Source organism: Merops nubicus, unplaced genomic scaffold (genome assembly GCF_000691845.1).
Source record: "Merops nubicus isolate BGI_N331 unplaced genomic scaffold, ASM69184v1 scaffold14402, whole genome shotgun sequence".
NCBI lineage: Eukaryota > Metazoa > Chordata > Aves > Coraciiformes > Meropidae > Merops > Merops nubicus.
In genome coordinates this window covers 42,579-53,748 of record NW_008594364.1, presented here as the reverse complement: position 1 = coordinate 53,748, position 11,170 = coordinate 42,579, and the positions used below count along the sequence as shown (strand labels likewise).

At 38.2% G+C, this 11,170-nt stretch overlaps 1 protein-coding gene across 1 annotated transcript in view; it reads left to right on the top strand.

The window, feature by feature from the left end:
• Positions 1–511: 511 nt before the first annotated feature.
• JAKMIP1 (janus kinase and microtubule interacting protein 1) overlaps positions 512–11,170 on the top strand; it is a gene marked incomplete at both ends in the record, with an annotated part of 49,319 nt that continues 38,660 nt past the window's right edge. Inside the window, one exon of the mRNA XM_008935757.1 lies at positions 512–1,006. Coding sequence (XP_008934005.1) covers positions 512–1,006 — 495 coding nt within the window. The remainder of the gene's footprint in view (positions 1,007–11,170) is intronic.

The window sequence follows — 11,170 nt, the reverse complement described above, 5'->3', positions numbered from 1 at the left end:
AAAGTCCAGGGTTGTAAGCTTAGAATAATAATATTTAATATGTCATATATGTTATATGTGATATAACATACCTTGAACTATTTAATTCTGGAATAAAAGAACAACCATTGGAGTCTTCAGAATTTTGTATTCCCAGCATAAACACGAATTCTTTTATCTCCGATTAATTTCCCATCTGCTTCTAAGGAGTGGTAGAGAGGTTATAGGTGAGTAGTCTGAGGTGTTTGATGGAGGAAATGAGAGAAATAGATTGGATGCTGCTCTGTTTTATTTTATTCCTTAAAACTGTGAGAACTCATTGCCAATAGCACATCCCCATAGCAGATTCCTACACACACACATGTCCTTTTTCCAGGCCTAGTTCCCCAGCTGTTTACTGGAGAGTGAGGTGTCCAGTATACAGCCTTAGGTTTTGAATATTGAGGATATGCATGTTTTAGAAAAAGCTCTCTTGGTGACTTTTAAAAGTGTGGTACCACTTGTTAATCCATGTTTTATATTGGTGTTCCAGGTGGGTAAACTGAGAGAGAAAATCCAAGAGGTTAAGCAAGAAAGGGAACAGGAGCAGCACAAGCACACTGCCTATGTTTCTGAACTGAAAGCCAAGCTCCACGAGGAGAAAATGAAGGAACTTCAGAGTGTCAGAGAGCTACTGATCCGTCAGCACGAGCAGGAGGTCTCAAGAATGGTGAAAATCAAAGACGGTGAAATCCAGCGTTTGCAGTCGACGGTCAACGTGCTGCGGGACGGGGCGGCTGACAAGGTGAAGACGGCTCTGCTGGGCGAGGCCAAGGAGGAAGCTCGCAGGGCCTTCGATGGGGAACGGACAAAGTTGCAACAGGAGATCTTGGAACTGAAATCTGGCAAAAAGCAGCTTGAAGAAGCTCTGAACAACATTATGCAGGCAGACAAAATGAAGGCTGCTGACCTGCGCACAGCTTATCAGTCCCATCAGGATGAGGTTAATAGAATAAAGCGGGAATGCGAGCGAGAGATCCGCAGGCTGGTGAGTTCATCAAGCAATGTCTGCATGTTTCAGCTTTACAATAGGTATCACTGTATTGCTGTACGTGCCCATAAATGCCAAACCACTCTTTTTGCAGTAACATCTTTCATAAGTGCTGGTTGCTACAAGAGACCAGTATTTCCTCTACTTTCTCCTCCATACAGCAAAGATTAACCTTGGCTCCCTGCCTAGCCCATTAAAGCCAAAGCTTTATGTCCCACCAAATGGAATACGAGTGAACCAAGACTTTCCAGGATAAGTTTTCTCAACAGATCAAATAAATAGATTTTTCATTTCCCACTCGCTCAGCTATGTTTCCTTACAAAATCCCACTGATTAAAACAGTCAGGCATTGCTCATTTGGCAATGCAAGAACTCCTTTCTGAGATGGCAAAATCAACCTTTTAGAGAGCTTAATAATTAATATTGGAGGAACCAGTTGTGCTGAAACAAGACAATGTTGTTTATTCTTTTGCATCATTATCCAGGTCATATGTTTTTCAGCATTGCTGCTTTTTATTTTTTTTTTTTTTTTTTTTTCTTTCCTATTGCAGTAGAAACGTTAGGGCCTAGGACAGCAGGCTTTTTTCACGCTTCATAAATCCTAGGATTGGCACAGATGGCAGACTGTGCTGTTTGTATAAAATCAAAGACCAGGCAATATTTCCCAACAGCAGGTGCTCCAAATACTTAAAATTATTCAAGTTTGTGACAGGTAAAGAATCTAAGATGGGCTGTACACAGTAGTATATTAAGAGAGTTCTTCATCAAATGATGCTTCTGTTTGGTACCATGATATTTTCCGTGTGTATTTATATATCTGGTTGTCAATCTGCCTAAACAATAGCCATGCAAATAAAATCTAAAATTATAATAAGCAAAGTAGTTATATATCAAGAAATACAAATTTTAAATGGAATGAAACATCAATTCTCTTCAGAGAAATATTTTACCAGTTTGTGTTTACACAGATATGTCCTCGTATCTGTTCTATTCCTTAGGAAAACTGATGGTGAGGGCAAGCTACAAGCGTGTTTTAACAGTGCTGGTTTTCTGTCTGAGACAATGAACGCTTCTAATGCAGTTAATATTTATGCTTCAAATAAATTGGATGTTGATCAAGTCTCAGGGGTCTAATTAACTTGATTAATTAAAGATCACTGCAAAGCTTGATGTGAGGTTTCTGTAAGCATAATTTCTTTCATATTTTGTTCCATGTTTTAAATGTGGAATTTTAAAGCAATGACTATAAAGTACAGGTGATTTTAAAAAGTGTTAAAGAGGAGAGGAGGTTGCTACCTTGTGGCATATGCGTTTCTAGAGAACAGTTTCTAAATAAATTTAACCTTCTCAGAGAAGGTTACCTCAAAAAAACCAAACCAAACCAAAACAGCCCCCCCCCCCAAAAAAAAAAAAAACAAAAAACCAAAACCAAACAAAAAAACAAACCCCAAAACATAACAAACAAAAAACGGTCAGGTGAAGCATATGGTTTTGCACCCCAAATTCCATCATCCCAAGCTGCCCTGGTAAATAAACCTATGCCATGATTTTGAGTGGTATTGTAAAGGAAATGCTGAACTCTTTCAAGAGCAGAAGCTTTCAGCCTGCTGTGGTATGAAGGAGGACACTCAGTGGTTCTTATCTAGCACAAAAAAGTTTTGCCAAGTTGCTCAGAATTGTAATGGGAGCCTTACTGGTCCTCCAATACTCAGTGCAGTCTGGGAGAGCATACTGGGAGAGTGTGTGGATAACTTGTCTCCTATTCCCAGCCCCAGAGGAAACCTGTCATCAGTCTTGTGTGCTTTCCCTGGAAATGTTCATAACTTCCCCCAACCCAAGAAGTGCAGAAACAAAATATCAGGAACATGGTGCTGCCTTGTAGTGCCTTGACTCCTTTCAGATAACTAATTTCAATTCTTTCTTTAAACTGCATGGCTTGTTTTTATGAAAGGGAAGGGTTTCTTCTAGGAATTTGTAGCAATTTAGGCAGTTATTATACAGAGCACTCTGAGGCGAGGTAAAAAATACTGCGGGTTTCTGTGATGTTGCTCTCCTCCTCTGGGAGATCAAGTGGGATTACAGAGTCAGATCATCAGGATATTTCTCTCTCCCCTCCTCCTTCCATTTTAATTAGCACAAGGAATGCTTGCCTTCAATTTCCCTTCAATTTCCTTTCAATTAACCCTATCAGCTCTTGATTTGGGGTACTAGATTAGTTTAGTTCCTGCCCTTGTGGGGTGAAATGGCAAGGATATGGCAGGCAGCCTTATTAATATTAACACAATTCTGTAACTGAGCTTCAGTTAATGAGATTTTTTTTTGTATGAATGTTGTGTTTTATGGCACTTAAGAATTCAGCATCTTTGGTATTAACAGCCTAAATGGGTTGGCCACATAGTAATTCAAATTCAGATAGAGTAGTTCAGTGTCTGATTGTCTTGTCAGAATTGGCTGATTTATTTTGCTTTTTAGATCACAGGTTAGTTTTGCAGATGTATCTCATATAGACATTACAGCTGAAAATGATTTTTTTAAAAAAAAAAATCAATATTTTTACCATTGATTTTAATACCCATGACTAATTTGAGGACAATCTTGAAATTTTTTTGGCTTGCTGTCGAAAAAAAGGTAGTGAGAAATGAAAAAACAAAATCTGTTGTCTGTGAATATATGAATACAACTATATTGTGTACATAAAAAACTATGCTTGTATTGTACAAATGTCAGTATTTTAGAAATGTGATTAATCAGTTCTGAGATTGTGTTCATAGTTTTGAACTGAGCCATGAAAATTACTAAATAAGCCTCAATACAAACAAGATTGAAGGGCGAAGACCTTAGTGCTTAATAAGGGAAAGGAAAATAGCTATTTGGTAAAAAGCATGTCACACTTTTGTTCTGTGTAGTATGACATTATATTGGGATTTGTCAATTCCTGTAATTGATGTGATAAGACAGGAACAGAAAAATTTTCATTAGTTTGAGGACATGGATTTTTTAGTTTTAATTTTTTTTTTCCCCTTAAAGAAAACATTCTTGCTGTATATATGCATCAGCACAATGGGCTAACAGCTAAGAAGCAAAGTAAAAATGAATAGTAACAAGCTGGAGAGACAAATAAACCAGAATTTTTTAAACTAGAGAGAGAACTTGGAGAATAAGATAAGAAAGGAAGGATGGCTATTGCTTAATTTTTTCAGCCAATATTTTCTGAGTAGTTGAGTCTGAACAGTTGGACTGTTCTGTCAATGTGGTTTGCGTTACATACACTGCTACAAATCCATACTTACAAGGAAAAAAAATCCTTTTGTTAATAGAATCAAAGTAGCAGAAACGGTTTTCACAAGTGATTTTCAGAAATTCCTGATCAGCCTTGGTTTATGAGGATAGATGCATTATTCAAGTGTCCTTACTCTCCTTAGTCCACATTATCTAGTTGCATAAATTAAAAACTCCTTCCAGTATGGAACCCTTCTTCTGTTTGATGTTTGCCAAGTATATGTGTAATACAGGACATGAAAATATAGTTTAAACTCATAGTGTAAGCAATTTTTAAAGGTGAAATTCAGGGCATTTTCACTGAAATTTCTGTTCAGAGGGAAAACACTCTTATGGAATGAGGTTATGTACTATTTATATAGTGACTTTTAGAAAATATTATTTCTGTTTTGTGCCTCTGTGTAATACTGTATATCATGATTTAAGTGAAGGCTTCTGAAAGCCTGAGGGTCACATCTTTTCAGAATTAAGGATTAGATTGTTCCCGTTCATGACAAAACCAAATTTCAATTTCGGTCCTTCAGTTTAGTATTTTCTGAACTTGCACAACTCTTAATGTGTTTGTCTGCCTATAAGTCCTTAGTATATTACGTAGCATTGGCATTCCATACATGACCTGCAGTATCATGCAGAATCAGTGAAAAATTTATATGGTTAGGGTCCTCTGGTCAAATCATCTGGTCCAATGTTTTACTTGAAGCAGGATGGCCTTAAAAGTTGAATCGGGCTATTCTGGGCCTCCTCCAGTCCAAATTTAAAATAACCAAAGACAGAGATCCACAGTCCAGCATGGAGAGATGTTGGAGGATCTCTCCAACCTGCTCCAATGCCTAATCACTGTGAAATTTCTTTCTGTGTAACCTGTGTTGCTCATGTCCTTTTGCTGTGGATCTCTGAAATGTCTGCCTTGTTCATCTCTGGATGCCCTTTTAGATAGTTGAATGAGTATATATATTTGTAATGCACTCCATGGTCTTCTCTTTGGCTGGTTGAGCAAGCCTGGCTTCCTTGAGTGCTGCAGGCCCATAGTGGTCTTATTGGCCTTCCTCCAGTCCTATGGCACTTGTTCCAGTTTGTCAGTAGCTTTTCTGGGGAGTCCAAAAGTGGCTGCACTGCTCCTGGTGTGATCTCACAAGTGTTTAAAAAAAGGCTAAACGACTTCTTTATCCTTCAGGCTACATTCCTCCTGGTTTGGCCCAGTATTAAGCTAACTTCAGTCATTGCAAGATCTTACTATTGACCCATATCCAACCTGCTCCACAGGACACTGAAGTCTTTTTTCTTTCTTCTTTTTCTTTCTGCTCCTCACAGAATTGCCAATCTTAATTGGCATCCAGTGTTTTCTGTTGCAGGAATTTAAACCCTTCCAGGGGCAGGCCATTGTATATGTCTTAGGCAAACTTTTTGAGAGTTTTTGGCTCATTTCTCGAACATATTCAAGTCCCTCTGAATGGTGTTCCTGTCCTCTAGTGTAGCAACAGCTCCCCCAAATTTGATATCAGCTGCAAATTTGGGGATGATGCATTCCATTTCTTCATCTAGGCAGATGATGAAGCTGTTAAAATGTGTTATTTCCTTAAGTTTTTAAAAGAGAAAATTTAGATGACTAAATGAAATACTTTTACCTTCCAAGAGATTCAGCAGGGCTTTTTTCAGTAAAACGTGAAAAATAGTAGAAGCAAAAGTTTAACACTCCACTAAAATCCAAAATTACATCCTTTGCAGTGGTGGCAACTATTTTTTAGTAATAATCTCACTCTTCTGCATTCCTGTTAATAGGATTTAGCTGTTTTAAGGGAGTGAAATTTGTATCTTTAGGTTACATTCAGCAGTGAGAGCAATGCAGCGACCTTTTGTGTCTCTGAGAATTCTGGTGCAGAGGGACCATTGGCTGTTGACTGGGGCACTCCATGATCCTCTGCTGCCCTGAGAAGGATGGAGCCTAATGTGTTTCACTTCACTAGTGCAGTGGTACATACACATGAGTTTTGATTGCTCACCAAAATCCTGGATCTTGAGGTGGGAATGCTGAGTTTTGAATGATCCAAGTGTGTGCAGCCATGCATGGTTGGGTAGAGCCTGCTGTAACATGCTTCTTTCAGCCATTTAAACCCACATACACTTCACACACAGCTGCTGATATAAAATTATAAACTGCTTCTCTGGATTTTGCCATCTGTTTGAGACACGTGTTTCAACTGCATTCCAAGGCTGAACTAATCTCCTGCAAAGAAGACCCTTCCACCACCTCCAGCATTTTAGGACTGCAAATAATACTTTGCTTTCCAACCTCTGAAGATTTATGCTTGTGCTCTCAGGAGCTGACAGGGCATTCCACTCAGGCCTTATTTTTTCCTGAATCAAGTAGATGTAATGAAACCTTTTTATAATGCATGCTCAGCATTTTGTGTTTATTCTTAGTATTTTCTGAGGACTCTGTTACGGCAGGTAAGTAAAAAATCTGAATTTTATATCTCTTTACAAAATATGGAACAGTATTAAAAATCCACAGAAGTTATGTATGATGTGGCACCTGGATAAAAAAAAATCTCATGAAGTTTGTATTACTTAGTCCTCCTACATTTTCCATCCTTTTGTCTACTTGTTTGTTATAACTCTGTTGATAAACACTTGTAATAGGTCACAAGAGAGATCCAGTAGAGGTTGTGGTTAGCTACAGTAATACAAGGTGCTTTTGACAAAGATATGAGAAACCTCCTATCAGAAAGTTCTGAAATAGTATGCCTATATGGTGTTTCTTGTATAATTTATCAAAACCTTTAATACACATGCCTTACCTATGAGACTTACACACTTTAAAAAAAATGTGGGAAAAGCTATTGGAAGAAAATATTGACTGTTGGTTTCTAAAAATTAAATTAAGAATAAGTCACGTCTACTTGTGTCTATGACTCTTACTGATCCACTGGATGGCTGGCATCTTTTCTCCCTCTTCCCCTAAGGTTCCCAAGTAAGTAGCAAACACTGGTCTGCATGAACAATGCAGGAATGTTTTAATTCTTCCCTCCAGGAGGGCTTTCAGCTTAAGATATTGTTGTTAGGTCTTAGTGTTCCTTTATAAATATAAAAGATGTTAATTCCATTTAGTTCTGCCTTTAACTGTTTGAGTAATGTATCTTTTTTTTGTTGTTGTTTTTCCTAGTAACTAGCAATCCTTCTTTCAAGATATTCCTACCTTTATCCAAGCATTTAGTATAAAGAATAATTCAGTTTCTTCTGGAGAAGAATATTGTAGAATTGTGTTTTGCAGTTGGCTAGGAGATAGCTGTCATAAGGATGGTTGAAGGGGAAGGTCTTACACTTGGCAATGCAGCAGCTGGCTTTTTCCACTTTGAAAACTGAGTATGCCACTGCCTTGATAGATCTAGCTTTAATTCCCTGGGAATTTCTCTTTCAACTTTGTGAGAGGCTAAAGTTCCCCCAAAGGTCTCTGATTTTCTTTCCCTGTAGCTATTGAAGTGTGGAATAATTGGCAGGGGATACTTTTTCCAATGGTTGGCTTGGTTCTCTTTAATGTTTGATAAATATTATTAAAACACTTGCTTCTGCATATTTCTCCTAGCTGTTAGGAGACAGTTAGATACCTGTTCTTAGGAAACTGTAATTTTGACACAGGCTATAAATGCTAGCTCTTCATTGATATAATACAGGTAATTACTGTATTCAGCAGCTAACATTTGACAGCACAAAACCCATTAATTAAGAAATTATACTTTAGAAAGCTGTAATTTTAACTAAGAGTTCTATAGTTACTTATGCTATCCAAGGTGATTGCTCAGTAATTTCCACTCCACAGCTGCTTATGGATGATGTTATTTCCTCTGAAATCCTCTTTCATAGGGTATTGCTGCTACTTTACTTCTCAAAGCATATAATTGAAAATGTGTTCTAACCTCATGGTGCTACACTGCCTTCCTAACACAACCTTTTTATACTGAATTGCACTATGTTAAATTGCATAAAGAAAAATGTGGCTATTCTAAAATGCTTTAAAATCCATGAAAACCAGAATGTCAAAGAGCTCATGTGACCCTTTTATATTGTATAGCTGAAGAAAACTGAGAAATTCTTTCTGAACAGAACAAATATAAAACCAAATCAGCCACATGGAAGGAATTTCTGGGATAATAGATTTGATTTAGCATGCTACCTGTGAGCCCCATGCATGGATTGGGATCTCGCTGTGTTAAATATGTTAGAATAAAAGATGGTCTCTACTCTTTCTTTCTTAGCAAGAGGTCTCGAATAGCAGTAGAGGGAGGAATGCATGAAGGCAGTGGTAGGGAATGAGTGCAGTCAGGTTCCCCTTGCTCCACAATGTCTGAGCTACGTTGTGCCATGGATGCGAAAACCTCTTGCAGGCACCTGACGTGGCAGGTCCTGCACCATGCTCCCTGGACCACAAGGGGCTGAGGAGCACCATGGAAAGGCATCTGCTTGCTCAGAATGAGGTCATGAATCATGAGGTGAGAACTGATCCATCCAGGTTTATTAACTTCATCTTAGAACTAACCTTGACATGCCTTCAATAGAAAAATTCCTGCATTCCTATAATGTGTTTCCTATGTCTTAGGTTAGCTTAGCTATCCTGTTTCATGACTAGACAATAAATTGTGATCTCAGTAGCGTAACTCCTGTTAAGTATTTGCAGTTTTGTCATAATTTCTTTTTGTATTTTAGAGGTGTCATGAAAAGGAGAGATATAAGACGAATTTGAGGAAAATCAGTCAGGTGACTAAATAGATATTTGTGGGGTGTCCCTGTAAGTAGGGAACAGTGGCATGGGAGAAAATATGAAAATACATGGCTGCATATATGACAGGCTGGTATTGGAGAGAGGACAGAGCACCCTAATATTAGATAAGGGATGAATGGACCCCAGCTGGACTGTGAATGTATTTGACAGAGAGAGTGATTTTTGTTGTTGTTGTTTAATGTAATAAAAAGAAAAATAGCATAGAGAATCAGGAGATGAGAGTTTTGTGAAAAGAGCATCACTGACAGCAGGATGCACATTGGATAGCAAGCAGGCAGGACTGTGTTTAAGGTCAGAAAGGAGAATGTTGCAATGACTGAGGCATGATATAAGAACTTAGGTAAAAGTCTACCTGTGTGTATGGATTTTAGAGCTGATAGGCAAAAAGAGTCTTTAGATGTAACCAAATTAAACCTCAGAGAGAACAGAATTAGAGATGACAACTAGTTTATGTATATAAGTAATGAGTAGTTTGGGGATGGCTCACCAGTGATGTGTAACAGACATTAAAATGCATGAAAAGGAAAGGAATGCTGTGCATGGTACAGTAAAAGATTCTGGATGCTGTTTGGTGAATTAACATTGTAGTAATATAATACAGGGTTAAATCTTTAAACTTGAGAGGTCATGAGGGGACCACTCATTATTTCACTTAATATCATAAAAGCTGATGATGTTCAGCTGGTCTACAGTAGTCATAAATAACAACTGGAAAATTTCTCGAAATATGTGCGTGTGTATGTGTTCATAAGAAAAAACTTCTTACTGTGAGGGTGACAGAGCACTGGAATAGGCTGCCCAGAGAGGCTATGGAATCTCCTTCACTGAGACTTTCAAAACAAATGCAGGTGTGTTCCTGTGAAACCTACTCTAAGTGAACCTGCTTCGGTAGGGGCTTGGTCTACCTGATCTCCAGAGGTCCCTTTCAATTCCCACTGGTCTGTGATTCTGTGTATGTACGTATATACACACATACACATCACAGAGAGAGAGCTAAATGTTTGTGGGAAAAGCAAACTTATGTAGGTGGTAAAGTTGTCAAGCTTTTAAGCAGACAGCTTTTTAGTCTGCTGAAGGTCTTTTGTTCCTGAAAGCTTTTGTCACTGGACTAATAAAAAACATTCCTTCTGTTTTAGACCATGTGGACTCCTGAACAAGCTTGGCTATGACAGTGTTGCTTCCACAGCATGTATTTGATCAAAATAGCAAACAGCAGGGAACCCAGGTTAATCCATTTTGATTTTCATTTAGCTAATGGAAGATACTCCTCTCCCCACTAAAATAAAGACTGCAACACATAGTCTGATCACATAAGACTGTTCTCCTTTATAGTAACAAGTTTTTAAAATTTGTGTAACCACATGTGGCAAGAATTTGAGAAAAGAGTAGTCTTCCAGTGGCACAGAACTGGCATAGAGACTTTGTGTGAGCTTTTACAACTGTTAGAATATATAAGATTAAGCTAAGCTAAGCTAAGGTCTTTTGGGAGTGGTTGACCTTTCTTCTCTGTAAGAGACTGTAAGCTTATGTTAATTTTAAACCTAAACAATATCTCTCCTTTTCCTAGTCCTGTACCTCCTCTTTCCTTGCCTGCCTGCTCCTTGACCTTCCAGCTCTCTCACAAGAAACTGAGGGGTAGTTCATCCCTGTAAAACTATTACTCTTCCTTTTTTTTCTTAATTATTGTTTTCAATTATTGTTAGTGTCTCAAAGATTTTTCTATTTGATTGAAACATTGGTTGTTTCTCTTTTTCTGAAAGTTTCAACACATGTAGATTTTATGGTAAAAAATAAACAAACAAACAAACAAAACCCACAAAAAAAACCCCAAAAAACATTAGTAGGAAGAGCAGAGGGGAATTTTGTCTTCTTCCCCGCCTTCCCCTAATCCCCACCCCAACGCCATGCTCTTCCATGGCATTTCGTTCTAACGTGCGTGCTGCTCGCGTGCTTTGATCTGTGGAAGCCTGTGTGAAGGGTGACATATTTTCACTGCTCACATCTGTTCCAAGCGATCTGTTCTGCTGCAGTTCAGCAAGTAGCAGTCCATACTGAGACCATTGCTTTCTTTTTTCTTCCAACGTAGAAACCTATGTCATGCAATT